The sequence below is a fragment of the Emydura macquarii genome, unplaced genomic scaffold, assembly GCF_026122565.2.
Source record: "Emydura macquarii macquarii isolate MOO-44397 ecotype Brisbane River unplaced genomic scaffold, CSIRO-AGI_Emac_v2 contig_1253, whole genome shotgun sequence".
NCBI classification, from domain to species: Eukaryota; Metazoa; Chordata; order Testudines; family Chelidae; genus Emydura; species Emydura macquarii.
Window position 1 is genome coordinate 52,323,771 of NW_027131390.1, and position 24,647 is coordinate 52,348,417.

General features: G+C 39.9%; 1 protein-coding gene across 3 annotated transcripts in view; it reads right to left on the reverse strand.

The window, feature by feature from the left end:
• Positions 1-24,647, reverse strand: part of ADAM23 (ADAM metallopeptidase domain 23) — a 239,490-nt gene that overhangs the window by 136,037 nt on the left and 78,806 nt on the right. For all 3 annotated transcript variants that reach the window (XM_067548777.1, XM_067548774.1, XM_067548775.1), the window contains exon 3: positions 6,554-6,630. In XM_067548777.1, coding sequence (XP_067404878.1) covers positions 6,554-6,630 — 77 coding nt within the window. The remainder of the gene's footprint in view (positions 1-6,553; positions 6,631-24,647) is intronic.

The window sequence follows — 24,647 nt, forward strand, 5'->3', positions numbered from 1 at the left end:
ACAGACAGACCAGGCTCCACCCCTCAAAGCAAAGATGATGAGAGTATATACCTCAAGTCCATCTGAAACAAGGTCCTTCTGAGCCTACGCAAGGGCCTAAAAGACCTTTTTTGGCACCTAAGTTCTCGTTGCCAAATAGAATTGGCACCAGTTTTTTCTTTCAAGTTTTTTTTTTTTTAAACTAAACAAGCCCATACCTTTTATGGGGGGGAAGGGGGAACAGAAAAATTCTGATGTTTTTTATTCAAAAAAACAAAAATCCTGAAGCCAAAAGTTTTCTGTTTTGAGATATTGCTTTTTTCAACAAACCCACGAAACAGTTCAACAAAAACAAAACTTTCTCTCTCACTCACACTCACCCTCCCTCTCCAGGTTTAAATACCATGGCACCATCCTCCAGAGCCATATGAACAGCCAGACTGGTTCAAACAACTGATCCACCTAGCCCAGTATCCTGTCTTCCAACAGTGGCCAGTGTCAGATGCATCAGAGGGAATGAACAGAACAGGATAATTATCAAGTAATGAATACCCTCTCATACAGTCCATGTTTCTGGCAGTCGGAGGTTTAGGCACACTTAGAACATCCCTGACCATATTGGCAAATAGCCATTGATGGACCTATAATCTTATCCAATTCTTTTTTTGAACCAGATTATACTTCTGGCCTTCACAACATCTCCTAGCAACAAGTTTCACAGACTGATTGTGTGCTGTGTGAAGTAGTACTTCCTTGCTTGTTTTAAACCTGCTGTTTCTTAATTTCACTGGGTGATCCCAGCTTCTTTTGTTATATGAAGAGGTAAACACTCCCTATTCATTTTTTCCACACCATTCATGAGAAATGCTTCAGTAAATTTCTTACCCTTTCTTACCCTCGCAACATGTTATTAGAATATCTTAAGAAGAGATTCTCTTCTTAACCTTAGGGGTGTTGGTATGATCTCAACAGACCCCTATCATATAACCCCCTTAAGTCATCTCAGTTCTCAGCTGAACAGTCTGTCTTTTTAATCTCTCCTCCGATAGAAGCTGTTCCATACCACTAGTAATTTTTGTTGCCCTTCTCTGTACTTTATCCGATTCTAATTCTCTAATTCTCTGTACTTTATCCGATTCTAATACATCTAATACAAAAGCAGAACTGCACATATTATTCGAAATGTGGGCATACCATGGATTTATATAGTGACATTATGGTATTTCTCTCCGCCTCACTGTAAGAATTTTTCCATATTCTGGAATCAAATTTTTCATTCAGACAATACTCAGTACTATTTTTACAAGTGCTCGAAATTATTTATTAAAATTATGACTAAATTGAGATTAATTAAATTCTACTATATCACACCATACTGATAGGTATCTACTTTAAACAAAAACTCTTTTCTCCTGAGAATTCGCTTTTTCTATTCTCTCTTAGTACAAAAATGAATTCACTGTAAATCATAACAAAAAAGGGTTTATCCCCCCCCCAACTTTAAACAAACTTGCACAGCAGCCAACAGTGTCTGTGTCTAGAGAGTTACTCAGTTGCACAAGGCCTGTAGAGTAGAGACTCATACATTTGTAATGATAAAGCGCTCACAGACATGTGGCACAGAAGAGAACAATCAAGATATCAGCTTGTGTTACCTCTTTGATGCCTAATGCTGCATAAAAGCTTAGATCTAATTGCTAATGTGGAAATATAGATAGTGCTATTTATATACCCATGATACTCTGGTTACCAGTTTGTTTTTTGGTTGCTAGTCAGTCTAAAATTTTGTGGTTAACTAGTTTGTGTTATCGCAGTTGCAAGTTACTTTTTATTATACCAAATTAGGGGACAGAGCATTAGCTGATAGAAATCAACATAGTTCAATGCAGTCAGGAAGTCAGATTATTACTAGTTTCTAGTGCACAAGAAGCGGAGCTTGCTATTGATGTAATTGATTTACACCAACTGATGATCTGGTCCCAGAGTGTTTACTTGTAATCTGGATAAAAGGCAAAGTGGTATATGGAGCTATTCTAAAATTGGAATTTCTTGCCTGAAGGAAATTCTGATATTTTGATATTAGCTTTTGTCCCCATTCAGGACAAAAAAGACAAAATACCAAAACTTTTTGTTTTAACAGTCCTAAATCGAAACATTTCATTTCAGGTCAATATGAATCTCTCTAACCACCTGAGCCACTGCAGGGCCTCATGTGAATTGCAGTTCACGGTCTTTCTTCCAATATCCTCCTATATAAACAAGCTCTTACTCTTGAGCCCAGACACTCCATCTTCCATAATGCATTGGGATCTTTTCCTGTGGCTGAAACACTGCAGGACCTAATCAACTCCCATGAGGCTCTAGATGTCTCCAGGCTCTCTTTCCTCTCTTTTGGTCCTCCATCCTGCTTACCTCCCAGAGCCTCTGTTCTCATCTCCTAACGTCCTCGCATGCTTTTCACCCATTGTTTCACATTTTAAAAGTGAAGGCGCAAAGGTTGAAAAGTACGATAACAAATGTAGTTCCATGTAATGCATTAGCTGGGGGGAAAACAGAACTCTAAGTTCAGCAGTGGGCAGATAAAAAGACTTCCAGTTCACCTTTAAAAACAAAACATCTTATGCAGAAGAGGTAAGTAGCAATAAGCAATACATACAGAAATATTGTGACTCAGCAATTTTTAAAAAGCCACAGCTTGTTGCTCTGTAAACCCAATATTTTATACACCTGCATCTTTTCCCCTCAAGAAACTTTCAGTATTGTTGACAAAATGATCAAAGTAAGACCTCAACTGGACACCTCTATTCAGCATTGGTGATGCTGCATTTGGAGTATTGTGTCCAGTTTTGGGCCCTCCACTACAAAAAGGATATGGGCAAGTTGGAAAGAGTCCAGCGGAGGACAACAAAAATGATTAAGGGGCTGGAGCACAAGACTTATGAGGAGAGGCTGAGGGAACTGGACTTGTTTAGTCTGAAAAGAGAAGAATGAGGGGTGATTTGATAGCAGCCTTTAACTACCTGAAAGGGGTTCCAGGGAGGATGGAGCTAGGCTGATCTCAATGGTGGTAGATGACAGAACAAGGAGCAATGGTGTCAAGTTGCAGTGGGGGAGGTCTAGGTTGGATATTAGGAAAAGGTTTTTCACTAGGAGGGTGGTGAAGCACCGGAATGGGTTACCTAGGGAGATGGTGGAATCTCCATCTTTAGAGGTTTTTAAACTGCGGCTTGACAAAACCCTTGCTGGGATGATTTAGTTGAGGTTAGTCCTGCTTTGAGCAGGGGGTTGGACTAGATGACCTCCTGAGGTCCCTTCCAACTCTAATATTCTATGATTCTATGATCGAGAAAAGAGCAACACCTCTTTATTATTGAAGAACACTAATTTCTGTTGATTCATTGTTGTTTAAAATGTGCACAAATGCTCAAGGACAGCACAAGCTGAGTATGCATTTTTTATGCAGTGCTTACAGAATTTTGCACATCAAAAATGTAATACTTACTTTTTATACCCCTATTCTTTTTCCTCAGATATCACCTTCTGTGTCAGTACACACAGTGGCAAACATTGGCACTATAGGATTCATAGGATTCTTACTGTCTTTAGAAGTATAGACAGTGGCATACTTATGTCAACATATTGATAGACTTAGGGAGAAACATTAGAGATAGTGCAACTGAACAGAATGAGACAATAACGGTTTCTAATTAAAACTGCTTTACACCTCTAATCTTACATTCCAGTGAAATAAAATACCAATTGTAAATGAGCTTCTATATTGTCACTAGGGTGACCAGATAGCAAGTGTGAAAAATTGGAACAGGGGGTCGGGATTGTCCCTATAAAATCAGGACACCTGGTCATTCTAACTGTCATTTTCACATGTAGCTCAAACAGTATGATCCCCTGTAGGAAAGTGACTTGCTACTGCCATGGCCCCCAATTCAGCAGGGGTTAAAAGGCTTGGTTGCTAAATAAATAAATAAGCATTTATATAGCACATTAAAAAACCAAATAAAACAAAAATACCTTGACAATGGTGATGAGCATTATTAATCCTATTTTACAGATAGGAAAACTAAGGCACAGAGAGACCTGGACATACTGAGGTTGGACTTAAAATCAGTCTAACTTGCTGTCCCTTCTGGATACAAGAACAAATTGGGACCTACTTCTGGTAAAAGAACTATGTAAGTGTCTCAGTTTAACGCAAATATACAATCAGTCAATGGCAAAGCTAGAAATAGAATCAGATCTTTTAACAATTACTCTAGTGCCCTACACATTGAACCACATGTCCTCCCTTAAATAGAGATGCGGTAGAACACTGTGTCTATGACTCTTTCTGTAACAGTATTTAAAACAATCTTCACTTAACAAAAATAGCAGCTAACGCATTCAGCATGTGGAAGGCAAATTGAGGACAACCAATGTGACGTTATTAAATCATATTTAAAGTGCAGTGAGCAGATTTAAAACCCCTATTAAAAATCCAAGCTCAAAAATATCTATACAATCTTTTGATACAATATAATACTTTTCTGGTACAAATTTGGGGCGAAATAAAATAGCAAAGTACAAAAAAAAGAAACACCAGTAGTCATTCATATCATTTGATTGCATGTTCTCTATAGTGAGGCAAATGAAATTTTTATTATAAAAACTGGTAGCACTTTAAATATAATTATGAATGTATAATAAACATAGTAAGTGAACTGTTAGATTCAAGTGTAATGAAGTATAAATTATTGACAGTTAATTTAGTTACTATTCAATTAATGTGCACTAAAAATATTTAGTCCCTTTAGGAAGTCTACATTTTTTCAAAAAATTATATGAAAACAATAAATTTGACATTTTTATTATTAGTGATACACAAGTTAGTAAATATTTAGTTAATGTATACATCACAATACCTTGATAAAGTATAAACATTATTGTGGAAATCCCTGAGTTACAGAAGAAATGCAGAGAAATGGGCTAGAAATTCATTTCAGTTCCATCTCCTTTGCAATACCTGAGCCTTGCAAAAGAGATAAAATCCAGCCACCGCTGATCAGACAAAAATTCTCTCAGAAAAGGGGAATTCATAGGGAGAGTAAAGCCAACTTGCCCCCTAATCCTGGTATAAATATTAAGGAATGGAAGGAATATGGTGGAGTAGAGAATGTACAGGGGAGCTCTGCTTCACTCTCTCCCCAATAGGAATTCTCAGCTGGTGTCAGATCCTTTAGGGTAGGTCAACACTGCAGATGGGAGCATGACTTCCAGCCAGGGTAAACAGATGCACACTAGCTCTGCTCCTTCTAGCACAGCTAGCATGGGTGTCTTACCGGGCTGGGAGGCACACTCCCAGTTGCAATGTAGACATATTAGGGATTTGCATCACAGACACGTACAGAGGAGCTTGAGAATCAGGGAGCCAACTACAACTTCCTCCTGTTCATTTCTCTCCTGCACACGTTGTATCGGTGCAGGAAATAAATCTGGCCCCTTTTTTTTTTTTTTTATACCTGTCAAAATTTTTCTGGCACTTATGTAGCAAGAAAAAAGGCATCTTAATGAACAATCGTCTTTAAACAACTAAATTCAGTAACTTACAAATATCCTGGCAAACCTCATAATTTAATATCTGTTAGTACAACTTACATTTTAGTTCTGTATCATTCCTTACTTTAAGTACATATGTCTCAAATTGGCCCTTTATGAAGATATATGGAACACTATTAACTCTCCAAGCCTCAGAATGTACGTTCTTCAATGGAAAACTGCAATGGTTTATCAGTTACTACTATTTACATCTGGTCTATCCAGGATTCCAGACAGACCAGAAGGAAATGTCCCTGTTCACAGTCTAAGACAAATCTAAGTTTTAGCTAGTGTTGCAGATGAATACAGTAAAGTACAGTGATATGAATCAGGCATATGTATATTAATCCAGAACTGTTATTTAATGGTAATTCCTAAAGAAAGTGTAACCTTACAACATGTATCTAGACAAGAAGTCAAAGTAGCAACCAAAAAGACAGGAAATTTCTTCCTCTACTGTTATGCAGCACGTGGCTTGCCAGTTTTCTTCCTGATTGCCATCTTCTGCCCAACAGATGACGGTTTTTGAGTGGTGGACTGAATCTTGTACTGTATATAATGTGCTTAAGAATGAAAAGGGTAACAACCATAATGTATATATAATGAGACACTTTCATAATTAAGAGGTTTTGGGCCTCAGCAAATATGTTTTGGTTCCTGAGGACCCAACTAAATTTATATTTCTATTTTTCCTCTTTACATACCAATATATTACAGCACTGATCAATAGGAACATACCCTTTCTTAAAGAAAGCTATATTTTGGGCTCCAATAAGATTGACAGTATACCTAGCTTACGCAAGCTTTCCATCTTTCATGAATGTTTCAGTATATCAATGCATCTGGGTAGTGCGGTAGTTTCTCAAAGCTCACAGGATTCCACCTGCTCTACCCTACTGCACTACCCTTCAGAAATTGCTCAATAATTTTCAAAGAGACAACCATAAGTAGCAGAAAACAAAGAAACCCACAATTGTACACTTACTTATTCAATGTGAGGTCAAGGATGAATTTGGAGCCAAAGGCCTCAATCTGGAAACTTGCCTGGGCCAGATGCACAGCCTGCAGACATGAAAAAACAAGAGCCTTTACTTTTCCCATGTTTAAAACAAGTTAAATCAGTCATGAAGATCTGTATTTTTATTATAGTAAATTGTGCAGTATAAAGTAACTTATTTAGAGTTCCCATAGAAATGTCTGCATATTTTGTATGCCATAATTTGAATCTGTATAGTAAACGCATAATAAGTAGCTACTCCAGTATATGCAACAAGTTCTAATTTTAATCACCTCATAGCACTCACTTATTTTAAAAGAGTCTGAATAATTATAATTAAGGTCTTTATGATGCAAGAATGTAAATAGAAAATCATGCCAAAGCTCCTATTATACAGTATGCAGGATTTCTTCAAAATAAGATCAAAGGCTTTGCATTTGTGGATGTAGCCATCCTAGTGGTTAATAGATCAACAATTCCCAACACAGTCATTCAATAGTTAGTCCGGTATCTGAAGCTTTACATTTGGGCTTTAACTTTAAATTAGTCCGAGATGCCAAAAACAGAATGACCTCAATTCTCTAACCTGAATTCTCAAGTCAGGTTTCTCAATATTGTTCTCAACTGGACTAACAATATCTGAAGCATATTTATGAATTAGCTAGACAACCAGTCACAACACACTACCCAAAATTTTATTTAATAAAAGATCGTCACAGATACTTGTCACAAGTTTCAGGCTGACTGCACCTGTATTCCCCTTTCATAGTCTCTCAAGAGTACCCACTTCAAGGTTTCCAGCTCCCAGCCGTCCCCTCTTCCAGGCAGAAACCCACATCTCACTCACTCCTGACTGGGGAATGCAGAGCTCTCTGGATTTACACTGTGATACCTACCCGTCCACTCCCAGCAAGCCAGACAGGCCAATGCCTGCACTTCGCTTTCTCTCAGAAGGCTATGATCAGCACATTGCCCGCAGTTATAAGTCACCATACAACCCCTTCTAAGACAGCACATTTATTTTTAAGGTGAAAGCATTACAGAGAAAACATATCAGAAACAATAAAATAACCTACACCCTTAATCCCAATGTCTTTGTACTTTAAAGATCCTCTGTTTCTGCCCCACTTCCCCCAGCAGTGCCGCCTTGGATAATTAGAATACATATTTTCTTTAAATACAGCCTACAAAACAAGATTTAAATCTATTTTAATTATATGGAAAGTTTGATGAGCTTGTGTTATTCCACTGTTAAGGTCATTCGGGATAAAGAATAGACTGACAATACATTTAAGTCCTAGTTTAAAATGAATTTTAACTCAAACTAATTAATGAATTTGTACATTTTCAAGAAAAAGTCATTCTGCACTCAAAGTAGAAGTGTTGTGAGTTGAAGAAGATAGACTATATTTTTCATACAATCCAGAGAGGCAAAACAAAACTCAATCATAATCATGGATTTGTGATTGAGGTCTCTATAATGATTAAATACACACATGCACGCACGCGCGCGCACACACAAAATTATTCTTTATTTCTTGTGTTACAGTAAAGAGTTAGTGCATAACCGAGATTTATATACAGCACTTCACTGTTTCAGCTCCAAAGAAGTTTTATAGCCCTGTCAAAAGTGAAATCCTAGCTCAATCTTAATCATGGAGCCACTAACAGTGGTTCCATAAAGAAACAACCATGGAATGAAACAAACATATTACTTGTGTTAGCGTAATCTCATCACTCACATGTGGCAGCGATACGTCAGTGAGTCTGTCACCCCAATGAGTGAAAACTAAAATAGTATTTCACCTTGGCAACTGATTTATATTATTTATAACAAGTTAGTATAAAGCAGGGGTTCTCAAACACGCCCCCGCAGGGGATAGTGAAGTTATCATGTGGGGGTCGCTAGTACATGCACGAAACAGAGGGCAACTGCTATAAAATATATAATTTAAATCTAGTGTTTTAGAAAACTACACACATGCTTCCGTCGCAATGTAGTGTATTTACTTAAAAAACTATTGTAAACGTATAACGCAGCAATCATTGTTCCTAAACAAAATATATATTTGTATTATCACCACTTTAAATAAATTGGACTCCAGGGACCGTAGTATCGTGCGCGCAGGTTTGTTGTCCTGAGAATAAAAAGGTGGGACTGAGACAACATTAGAGGGCTTGATTGTTTAGCAGCTGAAGAGCTGCATTAAACTGCCAACCAATCAGAATACTGAATTCAGCCAAAAATGTAATTTATAATGTAACAGGCACACAGGCAGGGGCAGTGCTGGGGGAGGCTTGCAGGAGCAATAGCCACCCCAAAATTTGCCTTACCCCCCCTCGTCCCAGCGCAAAGATAAACATTATGCAGAAATAAGGGTTCCATTGTATGGCATTGCCACCCTTACTTCTGCAGTTCTTTGCTGCTGCTACTGGCAGTGGTGCTGCCTTCAGAGCTGGGTGCCCAGCCAGCAGCCACCACTCTCTGGCCACCCTAAAGGCAGCACCTGCCACCAGCAGCAGTGCAGAAGTAAGAGGGGCAATAGGTCACTAAGTTTGCTGTGAAAAGTGATATTTGTATGTTTATTAACATTACTTTTCACTGCAAACTTAATAGTGCCCCATTGCCCCTCTTACTTCTACACTGCTGCTGGCCGCAGCGCTTCTTGCAGAGCTGGGAGGCTGTGAAAAGTGATACTGACAAAGTTTCTTCATGCCCTACCAGTATTAAACAGTAACTATTTAAAAAATAACTTTTCTTCTTGTAACAATTCAATAAAATTGTGTTTTAGTCTTAATTTAAAAGCAGTAGAAAAGGTAAATTCATTTTAAGCAATCGGGTTATAAATTTAGCATTTAAAATAGTGTTAAATATAAAAAATGTGTTGTTAATTTGTAAGGGTGGGTTACACTCAGACTTGCTGTGTGAGAAGGGTTGCTGTACCAGGCTGGGTCCCCTTTTTCACTCCACATGGTCCACTCCCCCTGGCCCCAAAGGACTCACTACACCTTCTTTGGTTGCAATCACCCATGCTCCTTTATTTTTACAGTGCATACAACTTAGTCCCACTTTCTGCCCCAGACACCCTAGAGGTTCCGAGGCTCGGGGTTCTGCTTTCTTCCTAGCCGGCAGGCAGCCTGTCTCACAGACTTTCCCCTGCCCTACTTGGCCACACCTCCCCCTGGATTCTGGCCTATTTATCTCCCTGGGCCAGGTCACCAGCTGTTCCCCTTTCCCCCCTTAGGCCAGGGCTCTGACTCAGCCTAATCAAGGCCGCAGCTGTTACCTGCTCTGCCAGGGCCTTTAGGCCCTGGCCAACAGAGGCAGATGAGGGGTTTACCATCCACTGCTCTGTTACAGTCACCGATACAAAAAGTTTGAGAACCACTGGCATAAAGTGTTTTATTACTTTGTTTTTCAGCCATTATGATTTTATGTAACATGCTGCGTTCATAGGAGACGGAATATTTCTGAAGAATGTTACACGCTATTGATAACGCTCTCTTTTAAAGATAATACATTAATCCCTCTATTGTGGGATGCGGACATTCCAGTGTTTTATAGCGCTAAAGTGCTATTTGAAATTTGTTTCCTCTTATATAAACAAGTCAGAGATAGACAGCATAAATCAAAATAAGAAATGATGTTCCTGGAATGTGTATAACACTTCGTTTATATGTACACCCTTTAGATATTTCCTTATCTGTGCATAAGAAAAAGTACATTTACTGCTTGTGCAGTCTGTATGCATGCACACACTTGTATACACACACAGGATATATGTGACTTGATGTGTACATACACGAGTATGTATGTGCACACAAAAACCTATACTCCTGTTGTTCCCATCTAGTTATTTACAGTTTAAAAGACAAAGAGAATGGTTTGCTTCCTCAGCACAAGTGCTTGTTATGACGACCACAGGCTACTCTCTAGCTGCAAAGCTGCAATATTACATTAAGCAAGCTTTCCTGAAGCAAAGTGCTACCAACCAAATGCAGTGGAACTAACTCAAGAAGGAAGGGTCAGATTCTATTTTCCATTTTGTCTGCCCTCAAAATAAAATTCTATGAAGAGTCCTCCCCCATTGCTCTCATAGCACAGAATAGTCATTGTGATAGAGATTCATAGCACCAGGAGTGGTTCAGGGAATAGAGTTGCAGTCTCTTATATGCAGCAGAATCTCTAAGTTTCTCTCCCCCCCGTCTAAATGCCCTAAATTCACAGACTAAAGTAAGTAAATAAATTATTATAAAGGCTCCTATTTTGGCATGGGTATGTTTATTAAAAATCATGGACATGACGCAGGCAATGAAGAATAAGTCACGGATTCACTGAAGCCAAAGCCCCACCAGCGAGTTGAAGCTGAAGCCAAAGCCAAAGCCAAAGCCCAAGCCTCGCCACCTGAGGGTAAATTACAGGAATTTTCAAGAGGCCATGGAGGGCTAATAAAATCACGGAATCCGTGATCTCTGTGAGAGATTCATAGCCATGATTATATATTAAAAAAAAAAAAATTAAGGTTTCCATGAAATTCAGTTGTTTAACTCAGTGTCCTAAAAAAAAAACCGTGAGAGTTAGGGACATTTTGTGAGTGTGAACTTTCATAGCCTGACTTTTGTTAGTTTGTGCCACACCTCAGTACTAGACATTCATTTACCTATTTTTACTGTAATCACCATCATAGTATTTTAGGATTATTTAATTGTAATTCATCTGTATGAATTTCATAGAATTTTTGTAATTTTAATTTTACTTTTAAAAAAAGCTAATAGTTTAAAATCTGTGTTACTTCCTTTACAGGTCAATATATTAAGTAACCAAGTTTATTCCAGGTTTGTTTAAAAGGATAGATATTTGGTAAATATACAGATTACTTAACCGGTCAATATTAACAGTTCCTTTAGATCTCCTACTGTGTATCAGTTAGATATGGATTTTAGCAGTGTAAGTTTGCTGCTTTTAGAAATATGCATTTTTAGTAGCAGGCCTTGCTACCATGTAAGAGCCAGATGTTGCTTTCCTTACTTGGGCAAAGTTCCTGAGTTTGCTATTGTAAAAAGTGAAGAGTCGATCTCTAGATCCATATTAAAAAGTGGATTTTCTAAAAATTTATAGATCTAATGATTCAGAAGTATACCCACTTGTCTGTAAGGTATGCCTGGCTTTTTGTACATCTGTGCTACTGTTATATATGTGCTAAAATCTTTATAAATGCTTAGATGGAAGAAAAAGGTATGTATGCATGTATCTAAGGCCTGGTTTACACTGACAATGGAGGTCGATGTAACGCAGCTTACATCGACCACCTAAAGTATGCATCTCCACTAGCACGTCAGTTCCGCCGACCTAAATCATGGTAAAATTCAACTTAATAAAACCACCTCCCCAAGTGGCGTAGTGCTGAAGTCGAATTCTATGGGTCAAATGAGCGTCAGTGTAGACAGAGCGCAACATAAATCGACGTCATTGGCCTCCGGGAGGTATCCCATAATGCTCTGCTGTGACCACTCTGGACAGTTGCACTCTGCTGCACCGTAGCCACGTAAACAGGAAATAGCTTCTCCCCTCAAGCCCTGGAAAATTTTGAATTCCCATTTCCTGTTTGTTCAGTGTGGAGAGAGCTTTGTAGCTAAACTGCTCATGGTGACTTCATGCCCCAAACGCACTCCAGCCTAGAGTCAACCTGAGGTCTTGGATCTCATCAGCCTGTGGGGTGAAGAGTCTGTTCTGGCTCAGCTCCAAGCTAGCCAAAAAAATTTAGATATCTACAAGAAAATATCACTTGGTATGGTGGAGAAGGATCACAACAGGGATGCACAGCAGTGCCACGTTAAAAATCAAAGAGCTGAGGCAGGCATATCAGAAAACTAAGGAGGCGAACAGTCGTTCTGGCTTGTCACAGAAGACATGCCGCTTTTATGAGGAGCTGCATGCGATTCTTGGCGGTGACCCCACCACTGTCCACTACACAGCATTGATACCTCCGAAGAATCCCAGTCCAGGATGAATAAGGAGGACTTTGTGGATGAGGAGGAGAACAGGGGGCAGGAGAGCGGGGTATCCATTCTTCCTGAGAGCCAGGACTTGTTTGTTACCACCAGAGCAGCACAGCCAGGCACAGGACAGTATTACAGACCAAGATGCCGGGGAACGCACATCCGGTGAGTGTGTACAGCAAATCGCATTTCTGTGGTTATGTCCACAGTCCAACTTCTTATTTTTAGGAAAAAAAGGAGTTTGTGTTTTTGTGGGGATGGGCTTCCTGGGAGTTGGTAAACTTCAGCAGAGGGTTACCCCCTAAACAGACTATTTACATGCACAGGGATGCTCCGAGAATCCTCTGTAGATATCTCCAGGAAACTTTCATGTAGGTACTCTGCAATCCTTTGCAGAAGGTTTCTGAAGAAGAGGGCAGCCTTATTTCTTCCACCACGGTAGGTCACTTTTCCCCACCACTCTGCTATTAAGTGAGCAGACATCATTGCAGAACACAGCATAGCAGCATCAGGGCCAGGCCTGTACCCCGCTGCTTGCAGGAAATCTTCCGTTTCTGCCTGCATTACCCTCCGGAGACTTACATCATACATGGTCACCTAGGGAAGATGGCGTAAATTTACCACACCCAACCAATATAGTCACTGAATGTTATTCCCCTACTGTAGACAGCATTCCTTGGCCCCTACACAGACAATTCCTAGCTATGATATTGTTGGCATGGGCGTCATGGGTCTGGGAACTTGTGCCCCTTTTTTTCCCCCTCCAGCAACACTTCACCCACACCCTCCTCCAATCCCTTTTGACCACCTCCTCCCAAACCAGTCTTTGGGGTGGTAAAGGGGAGCCCAATGATTCTCCTTGGTTGTGTGTGGACTGGGAAATTTAGTGCTATACAGACTTCCCTGTAATGGACGCAACAGCCCCTTCTTTACCATGTCTGGAACCCCACTCCGACCGGTGTGATAGATACAGATTGGTATGTGGGTCTGGCTTTGCCTTGTGAATAAGAAAGGGAGTTCTTTTTACATTGTAACATTTCTTGTACTCCATGGGGTCAGCTAACAATGGCAACTTTGTACTTTGCTTGCCTTACAGTGGACACCTCGCCCTTCATCCTGTCTTCTACCCACACAGATTAGGAAGCAGAAAAAAAAAAAAAACCACTCAGGATGACATGTTCAATGAACTAATGAATGCCTCTACGGCTACTGACACAGAGCTCAGAACCTGGAGGATGTCCCTGTCAGAAAAACTAAACATGGACAAAGAACACAAAAAAAAAAAATCAGCATAGGAGCAGGAGTGTGCAATGCAACAGGAGATGTTGCGTATTATGAGGGATCAGTCTGACATGCTGAGGTGCCTGGTTGAGCTTCAAGAAGAGCAGTGGCAGGACAGATTCCTTCTGCAGCCCCTCCAAAATGCTCAACCAACAAGCACTTTCTTACCAGCCCCCACTCCCAAGAGCTCTAGAAGGAGGTTGAGCAGGGTGCAGTACATGCTCCACTCCATGCTGGTGGAGGGGAGCAGAAAGAGGCAATGGTCCCTTTAAGAAGTGGGAATGTGCATGCTTTGCTGTTTGCACAATCACACTTTGCTCTGGATGGCCAAGCAGTGTGATGAGAATCTTCCCCCCGCCTGAAACGGATCATGAATAAGACTGTGCTGCTTTAAAAAACATTTGTCTTTATTCATTGAGAGCTTGGGGATTGTTGGCGGGGAAAGAAGAGGAGGGGGCCAATGGTGCGAGGGTGGGGGATGGGAAGGAAAGGCACAGCATTGACAGAGACGTACATTACTGCAGTTCATTAAAAAAATGATTCCCTGAGGCACAACGCTCCACTGTTGGCTCTTAGTGTAGCACTGGAATCTGGCTGCTCAAAATTAGTTGCCAGCCTATCAGCTGATCCAACCCTGGGAGAGCTTTTCCCCCTTTTGTTCCGACAGGTTAGTGATCCCCCAGAGTCAATAATGAGTCAGTTAGGGAATAAATGAGTTTTATTATAAAAACAGGAGTAATATAGATTTGTAACTAGTTATACTCATCTAAACAAACAATTCACTATAAAATATAGACTAATATAAAAGGATATAAAAACAATTAAGCACAAAACATAAATTGATATAAGAAAGTATTAGACAACTAACTATAAAAACCTAAACTAATATTAAACAGACAGTGGTTCCCTGCCCGGGAATCAAACCCTGGTCTCCCACGTAGCAGACACGGACACTTACTACTATGCTACACAGACAATTAGTTAATTACAGGGCACAGAAAGGGGGTCACACAGACGGTTAACTACAAGGCACAGAAGGCAGTTAACTACAAGACAGAATGCTTTTACATAGACACACAGAGATTTCACACAGACAGTTAACTGTAAGACACAAACAGGCAGTTAACTGCAAGACAGAAGGATTTTACACAGACACACAGAGATTTCACACAGACAGTTAACTGCAAGACACAAACGGGCAGTTAGACAACGTAGCTGTAAAATACAGACTGATAGTTAACTCCTCACCATACAGACTTAGGAAAAACACACAGCGTTACTCAATTCGGCCGGCAAAAACATGTTTCGCGCTCGGGGTGCAGACACGGGAGCGGGAGAGTCGGGACCAGATGATCAGGCTGGTTGTGATGAGGCTCTCAGCGGGGGCTTAGGAAAGACCCCTCTTTATGGACTAAATGGGACATGAAGGGTTAACTGATTAGCCAAGGGATGGGATATGGGCTTCGTGCCAGCACTGGATTGGCCAGGGGACACTTGCAGTTTTCCTGGTTGCTGGGGAGTTTCGTCTCCCATGGTCAGTTACATTCCTCATATAAGAGTGGGAGCCAAAGGTGCAGCCGATTCCATGGTTACGCCCTAATAAGGTCAGGTCGTGGGTTGACTGTTAGCCCGAATGGATGGGGAGGGGTGCGAGGGTGGTCATATGCAGGAATTGAGCTGCAACACCTTTGTTTCACAAACATTATGGAGCACATAGCAGGCAGAGATAACAGTTGGGATGTTGTGTTTACTGAGGTGTAACCTAGTGAGCAGGCTGCGCTATCTTGCCTTTAAGTAGCCAAAGGCACATTCCATCACCATTCTGCACTTGCTGAGCCTATTATTGAAACACTCCTCGCTGTCCAGGTGCCCGGTGTCCCTTTCACTAGCCAGGGGAGCAAGGGATAGGCAGGATCACTATTGGCATTTCAACATCACCAATATGTATTTTTTGGTCAGGGAAGAAAGTGCCTGCCTCCATCTTTTAACAGACCTGAGTTCCTAAAGATGCACGCATCATGCACCTTTCCAGACCACCCTACATTGATGTCGGTGAAACATCCTCTGTGATCCACAAGGGCCTGCAATACCACTGAGAAGTATCCCTTCCAGATTACGTACTCTCTGGCAAGGTGGTCCGGTGCTAAGATAGAGATATGTGTGCCATCTATCGTCCCCACACATTTTGGGAAGTCCACTGTGGCAAACCCATCCACTATGTCCTGCACGTTTCCCAAAGTCACTACCCTTCTTAGCAGAAGTCTATTAATGGCCTGGCACACTTGAATCACAGCAGTTCCCACAGTGGATTGGTAAACTCTGAATTGATTCCTAGCTGACTGGTAGCAGTTTGGGGTTGCTAGCTTCCACAGAGTGATGGCCACTCGCTTCTCCACTGTTAGAGCAGGTCTCAAATGAGCATTCACATGCTTCAGGGCTGGGGACAGTTCTGCGCAAAGCTGAAGGAAAGTGGCCTTTCGCATACGAAAGTGCTGCAGCCACTGATCATCCCACACCTTCATAACGATGTGGTCCCACCAGTCAGTGCTTCTTTCCCAGGATCAGAACCAGCGCTCCACCAACTGAAGATGCTGCATGACAGCCTGCAGCAAACAGGAATTGTTTCACTCTATGGCTTATAGTAGGGCAGCCTCAGTAACATCATAATTTTCTGCTCTGCAGCTACTGTCACGGCCTTGAAAGTACTGCAGGGTAAGTTGTGAGGTGTTTGTGATGCTCACAATGATAGTGAAGAGCTGAGCAGACTCCATGCCTCTCTGGCAACGGCATGCACGTGGCAGACTGAAGGGTTTAGAAAAACGGTGCAAAAAGGCGTTTGTCCATTTGTTTGGGACAAGAAGGGAAGGGGAGGGAGCACATTGAATCCTGGGAGGACAACCACCTACCCAAAAACCTCTGTGTCTAGTTGCACTATGGGATAACTACCCACGGGGCACTGCTTTGATTGTCAACCCACGCATGGCTAATGGGGACGCAATACCCCGACGCAATGAGTGTGGTGTGATCACGCTCCTGCGACTTATAAAATTAATTGGGTGAAAACTGATTTAAAATAAATTGACTTCACAACGCAGTGTAGACATACCCTAAAATAGATAACTAGGCTTCTCTCTTTTTTTTTTTTTTTTAAACCAATTATTTTTAGTTTTTAAAAAATGAAAGTTTTTGAGTTATATAATCTTAAAATAAAAATAGGTTTTTTTTAAAAATGGACAACCTGGATTTTTTTTTTAGTTGATATGGGAAATAATTCTTCCACACTGAGAATTTGATTACTAACTTTCAACTGAAGAAGAAGAAGATTTTCCTGGCAGTATTGGAATAAATCCTTATGGTGTGACTCTACAATGAAAAGTGACTAGTTAGAAATGTGTCATCCTTTGCTCCAGAGATTTACTCCTTGAATATATTCAATAGGATATCTGCCAACTTTAGTAACTAAGGCCCTGATCCTGCAAAAGTGTATGCACGTTTAACTTTATGCATTCTAAACAGCTCCACTGACTTCAGTTTAACTCCCATTAAAGCCAGAGTTAGTATAACCAAGGAAATAATTTAGCTCTAAAGTATGCTTCTAGTTGTAGGAGAGTAAAGAGTTAAAAGCTGGACAAATGGTCAGGCCTAAGTTACAGGGAACGGGGTCATGACGTGAACAAACTTTGTTTCTGCTAATTGATATGAATTCTAGTTAGAGGCTGTTATCTCTCTTCTTTTCCTCCCTTCCTGGCCATCTGCGCAGGGGATGAGACTAACAAAATAACTATTCCCCCTCCTGCGCAAGGCCTTGTGTGGGAAGAAAGCATTATCTTCCTTCCCCCTGGCATACCTTTACTTCGAAGTATGCTAGTGTAAAATTTATAGATTTTAAGGTGATGGCCCTGACCTCTGTATGGTAATCCTGTAAATAACAAACAGGGGCGGGTATAATTGTATTCATTATGTAGTTAATATTCATTTTATAGATGTCAATGTAACCAAATAAGGGTCTATGGGGAGTTGCTGGAAATGTATACATTTACATACTGTTATGGATAAAAGAATGGTAAAGTAACCCCCTCGTCGCTCACTCGCAGCGTCGAGGTGGAACGAGTAGGCAATACGCCCCAGGGTCAGCCTGTTCTTTATCTCTATCACTAGTGTTTTTACTCCTGTTAGTACTGCAGACAATACAGTAATACAATAGTTGGATTATTTTCTGGCTCAGGAATTATGAATTGCTTCCAAAGGTCCCAATCTTGCAAAGGTCTACACATGTGCTTAACTATATGCACTGTGAGAATTCCCACTAAAAATCAATGAAACTACTCTCAGTGCATAAAATTATGCTTATCTGTAGGTATTTGCAGGATCAGAGCATAACTTCCAGTTGAAGGGCTATATTCTGTGCTAAATTCCATTTAATAGAATCATAGAAATTGTAGGACTGGAAGAGACCTTGAGTGGTCATCTCGTCCAGTCCCTGCACTCAAGGCAGGACTAAGTAATAACTAGATCATTCCTGACAGGTGTTTGTCTAACCCGTTCTTAAAAACCTCCACTGATGGAGATTCCAAAAACAACCTCTCTCAGCAATCTGTTCTAGTGCTGAACAACCCTGACAATTAGGAAGTTTTTCCTAATGTCCAACCCAAAACTCCTTTGCTGCAATTTTAGTCTGTTTCTTGTCCTATCTGCAAAGGTTAGCAATAACAATTTTTCATCCTCCTCCTTGTAACAACATTTTATGTACTCGAAAACTGTTATGTCCCCCTCAGTCTTCTCTTCTCCAAACTAAACAAACAATTTTTTCAAACTTTCCTCAGAGGTTATGTTTTCTAGACCTTTAACCATTTTTTGTTGTTCTCCTCGGGACTTTGTGCAGTCCTGTTGCCTTTAGTGGATTTGCACAGATGTAAACTGATTGGAACTTAGTAAACAACTCTGATGTTTCACAAGAAAAAACAGAATCCAACTCTCTCTCTCTCACCTATTTTGGCTCGCCAGGCTTACAGGAGTGAAAACTTATTTTTGACACTAGAGTCAATAGATAGGATCTGGAATACACATTGGTGGCAGACTGCATAAAAATCTGTGATTGCATCAATGTGTCAAACAGTAGTCAAAATTTGGCTTACAGAATCTTCATGATGGTGGTGAAGCATGTATCAGAAAGAATTCAAGCTTTTCCACTGATGCCAGGCTTACAGACTCCACATGGCATAGCTCAGTGAGACATAAATGGAACCACATAGTGCCATGAAGAATAGCTGGCTGAAACTGAAGCCAAGCAAGAACTGATGTTGGTGGGCAGCGGAAGGTATTTTCAATCATTTGCAGCCAATTTCCTTGGTTGAAGGTAAGCAAGCACAACTGGTCAATGAAGTTGAGGAGGACTCTTGGAATCCTTAATGATACTAAGATCTCACAAAGCAACATCTACAAGTATCACATTCTATCATCTCCATCTGGTTAAGAGACTCTATCCCACCCTGGTGGACGATGACCTGGCCTCAGTTATTCACACCTTTGTCACCTCTTGGTCGGATTGCAGCAACATGATGCAAATACCTGGGCTTGAAGCTTTCAGTGCTTAGGAAACTCCAACTAGTACAGAATACTGCAGCACATCTTCTCAGCAACCAGGGCTACCGTGAGCAAATTAAATCTGTCCTCCACTCTCTACACTGCTTTCCCATAAAATTTTGAATCAAGGTCAAGTCTTGGTCTTTATTTTTTATCTTTTTTTTTCAGTCTCTATTCCCTGCCCTAAGTCCAAAATAGCTAAAGATCACCTAAAATTAAGGATTGAAGGTTGACCAACAACAACCCTACTCTGGCACAACGGAACTTTCTACAATAAGGGTAAAGCTCCTCTGGTACAGAGTAGAGCTTTCTTGGGGCCTCCCCCGAGGCTATGGAACGAATTCCTCTAGGAACTAAGGACCATCACAAACTCACCACCTTCTACTCCACATGCAAAGTGCATTTCTTTGACCTTGTCATCTCTAACATAAATACGCAGAAACATGTATTAAAAAAACTACCAGAACTAGACACTCCAAGGCACATGCTACTACCGTTGGGGAGAGGATTAGAGAGTAAACACCATGTGACAGAAGTTAGTCATGTTGCTTAATGCACCGTTGGAAGGTACTCAGATAACATGGTGATGTCAGGGATATAAGAACATATATAGAGAAGAATTTTTGCAGTCAATTTTCAGAGAACCACACTTATTTTTAATAAAGAATTTATGAACATACATACACATATACAGCATACTATAAACAGCATGTTCAATACTTTTTTAGTAACAATTATACTTTTATTTAGTGTATCATTAAAAAACCTTCTTTATTGTTATTTTAAATCAATGGATTAAAAGAAAAGATACAATACTAACAGGTTTTCAGCCATTCTGAAAAGTTCTCTGCTTGATCTTTCACTGAATCAGACAAATCCCCAACATGTCTACCTTTGTTGGGGTGCCTCATGGAAAGCTGTCTTTTTGTCTCTTATTTTTTGTAATGCCTGACTTTGTAAAGTCCTGTAGCTTTGAATTTGTTCTTAACCATAATGCACTATACTTAATAATTATTATGGGACTCTCAACACCTTTATTTGAAAAGCTATTTAACGTCAGTGTATTTACAACATTAAATGATATTCCAAAGGTACTGGCCACAAATATTCAAAATTAGGAAAATTTCAGCAACCATAAAGGTAACTATTACCTTCAAAAACGAAGTGCTACTTATTTAAAGCTGTGCTGTAACACAGCATCACTGCAATTAGGTGACTGTGCTGGGTCACCACGATAAAAAAATAAAACAAAACACTGGATTTTTACAAGCCCAATTAAGAAGACGACACCTCAAGAAGAGGGCTATGTTGGAAAGTAACTTATCTACCAGTAATAGTCACACGGTGTCCTTTAGTATCTTTTGTATCTAGAAAGCTGTTGAAAAATCAATTTATGTCTCACAAACTCAAAAATATTTAACAGCCATCTTCCAACCATATTTTTCAAATCATAGATCATTAACTTTTTATGAGTTAATTAGTTTTGAGAATGTTCCAACATCCTGAAGAACTCTCATTTTAACAGAGTTCTCACAATGGTAGGTAATCCTGACTGGCTGAAAATTGGTGAAGATGTTCACCTACAGAATTCACCACCACCACCCTTTTCTCTACTGCCATTTGTCTTCCACCCTTACCTACCCTAACTACAAACAGGTACAAGATTGTAAAGGGCTAAAAATTAAAGAATTATTCATATAAAAGAGAGTCATTTCACAATAAAGACATTAACATATACATAACTCAGACAATTGAAAGTTGGGCGATTCAAAATTTTTGAACCAGTCATAATTTACAGATCAGAACCATCACCAAACAGTGAAATTCACTAAAAAAGTAACTGGAGAATGCCACACACTCCTTAAATCAACAGCAATATATACTCTTTAATATATTCATTTATAAGGAAAATATCATTTGACTAGTCTACACTAGAGGTGCTTTATCAGCGCAGCTGCAGCGTGTCTGGTGAAGATGCTTGTATGATGACAGGGAAGCGCTCTCTCATCAGCATAATTACTCCACACCCATGAGAGGCAAAACCTATGTCAGCAGGAGAGCGTTTCCTGCCGACATGGACAGCGCTTAGATTGCTGTAACTCACGTCACTCAGAGGATGGCTTTTTTCACACCCCTGAGCAACTTAAGTTACATCGACTTAAGCGATAGTGTAGACCTGCCCATAGGTATGAGATTAAGTTGTTGCCCATTCATCTCCCTGTGTCTCAGTTCCATATCTGTAAAATGGGAATAATGATACATCATTTTTGTCTTATCTGCTCAGATTGTACACTCTTTGAAAAAGGAACGAAGGAGTTTGTGCGTCTCTGTATGTACACACAGCACAATGGAGCCCTGATCTCATTTGGGGCCTATGGAAGTTCCTATAATACTACTACCCAAACAAGAGGACTTATAGGTAAAAGATCATCTCTTTTGCAACAGAAACAAATACCAATTCCCCTTTCTCCCAATTCCAGACACCGAATGTCCTCAATGTTGCACTGACAGTTCTTCTGAACTGGAGGAACAAACTACAGAGAAAGCCCTTGGGGAAACTCCACAACCATTCCAAACCTGGAGCTGTCCGCATTTAAAGTCCTCTTAAACAGCTATTTCAGCCATATTAACTATACTGAATCAAGCTGATTTGTAACAAATGGTATATAAATTGCCTAGTGTTATTGTTCTCCTCACCTCTGTGTCTCCATTTGTCCTTAGATTGTGATTTCCTCACAGCAGGGATTATCCTTTTTCAGTGTTTGGAAAGGTTCTAGCCCAATGTTTAGTTATTTGTGATAATGCCCAACATCTGTTACTATAGTTCATGGGATGTAACAGTGGAGTGGCCATGCAGCCATTTGCTCTACACCCACACACCAGGTTTAAAGGTGGAAAGGAGTCCTCTTCCCTACCCCCAACCTTACAAGATATGTCTACAAAGTAGTTGGGAGCATACATCCCAGCTTGGGTTGACAGCATGCTAAAATAGAAGTGTCCAAGTATGTATCCAGGGGGTCCAGGCAAGTTTGTACTTGAGTGGCTAGCTCAAGCCTCCACCCATGCTATTCCTGGCTACACTGCTATTTTTAGTGTACTAACTCAAGCAGAGCTAGCAATATCTGTCTATTCAAGCTGAGAAGCCGCTTCCAGATGTAGTGTAGATATCTGCTCATAACTCATTTACTGAGGCTTTGCATGGAGATGCAAGTGGAAGCATTTGTCCTTCAGACAGAAGAATTTGTTATATATTCTTAATTCACAGCTCTTCACAGTGCCTTTTGCTCTTCTACTCATTAACAGGATGTGAAACTGCTATTAAAATATCAAAGGAGCAGTGGTACAGAAAAGTCCTTCACAGGGGTCACTAAACAAGAAGGTATCAAACATTGTGTCCACTCTAATACAGGAAAAACCGAAGCCTTTGCTTCAAACAAATATCACCTCAACAAGGAACAAGAGTACAAAAGCTGCAGATTTCAAACAATTTATCAGTGCTATGAAAATGTTCAAACCAATTTTGGCTAACTATTTCTACACTGTGCTTTATAATTCCATTGCTTAGTAAACTACAAAATAACACCCTGTATGTAAAATTTAACACACCTTTAAATAAAATGAACTGTTCTGCTGAACTGCTCTACTGAACGTAAACAGCAGCAATTTTTACAGGTATTAAACGTCAACAAATTAAGCTAATTTGTTGAACATCTTGCCAAAATGTGCTTTGATGAATGACATATGGGAATTAAATCCTGTCCTTAGAAGTGTTATTTATCCAGATCAAGTACGTTTTCTAATCTGACACTACAGAAGTCAAATGGCATTTCAGAATCAAATCCTCCATTACTTTAAAAGTACTTTGATTATAATCTGAAAATATTTTACTGTTAAACTGCAGTTAAAATAATGTATAAATTAAAAACTGTTTATTGAGAAACAACATACGATAAAAGACCTCAGATCAACGTTAGTGCCATAGTGAAATCTACTTACACCTTCTAATTAATTAGCTACGGTTGAACTTGAATTTGCAGGCCTTAGCAGAATCATCTCAAATGAATGAGATTAAGACACCAGTACAAGCATAATACACTTCTCAACTGAGTACAAATGAATCAACATCTCTCTACCAAGAAATCAGGTCAATGCACCAATGCATTTCTCTGCTGCCCAACACAACACTAAAAAAATGTATACTGTTTAATATATGTAGAGATCCTTGTCCACAGAAAGTAGAGATAAATAAAAAAAAAAAAAAAAAAAAGAGCAAAGTAAGGTTTATTTTATAAATTAGCACTAAAATCAGATACTAATTTAAGCATAAACAGCTAAGTATTAGCGTACTATATGAATAGCTGTTTGCAGTGTTGTAGCCATGTTGATTCCAGAATATGAGAAACAAGGTAGGTGATGTCCTGTATTTTATTGAACCAACTTCTGTTGGTGGAAGACACAGCTTTCAAACATCACAGAGCACTTCTTCAGTTCTGAGAAAGATAAACAGGTAGACTCTGTTCATACAGGTCTGTGAAGATTGAAAGCTTGTCTCTTCCACCAACAAAAGTTGATCCAAATTAAGATAGTACTTCAGCCATCTTGGTTCTCTTAAATGAAGTCTATTTGAACATTTTCACTATACACTTTACAGATTATTAATGCACTGTGAGTTATTAGTTGATAACATTAACATAAGGCATATTAATTCCTGAGTAAACCATTATTATTCTCAAGGTTAAGATCTTGTCACAAGCATTCTTAATAAAAGCCACAGACAGGTCATGAGCAATAAACAAAAATTCATGAAAGCCCATAACCTGTCCCTGACTTTTACTAAAAATACCCTGGGCTGTGTTGAGGGACTAACAGCAGGAGTCCTTCATCCCCTGGGAGCTGAATGCCAGCCACTGCTTCTGACCCAAGAGTTGCTCCAGCCTCTGGGGCTGACCACCGGCAGGAGCTGAAGCCGAAGACGACAGAGGTCCACTAAAGTCATGGAATCCGTGACCTCCATGACAGAATCATATCCTTAATTATTCTAAATATTTCACTGTAAATATTTGTATATGCTTCTGTATAGCACTTGCTTATTTACTGAGTTCGCAGTAAACTAACTTTCCAGTCTAGGTAGTTATCTAGTTAGATTTTTAAGCTCCAAGAACAGATACCGTGCCTTCCATGTAGAGTACCAAGTTTATCACTGGAACAAATAAAGATT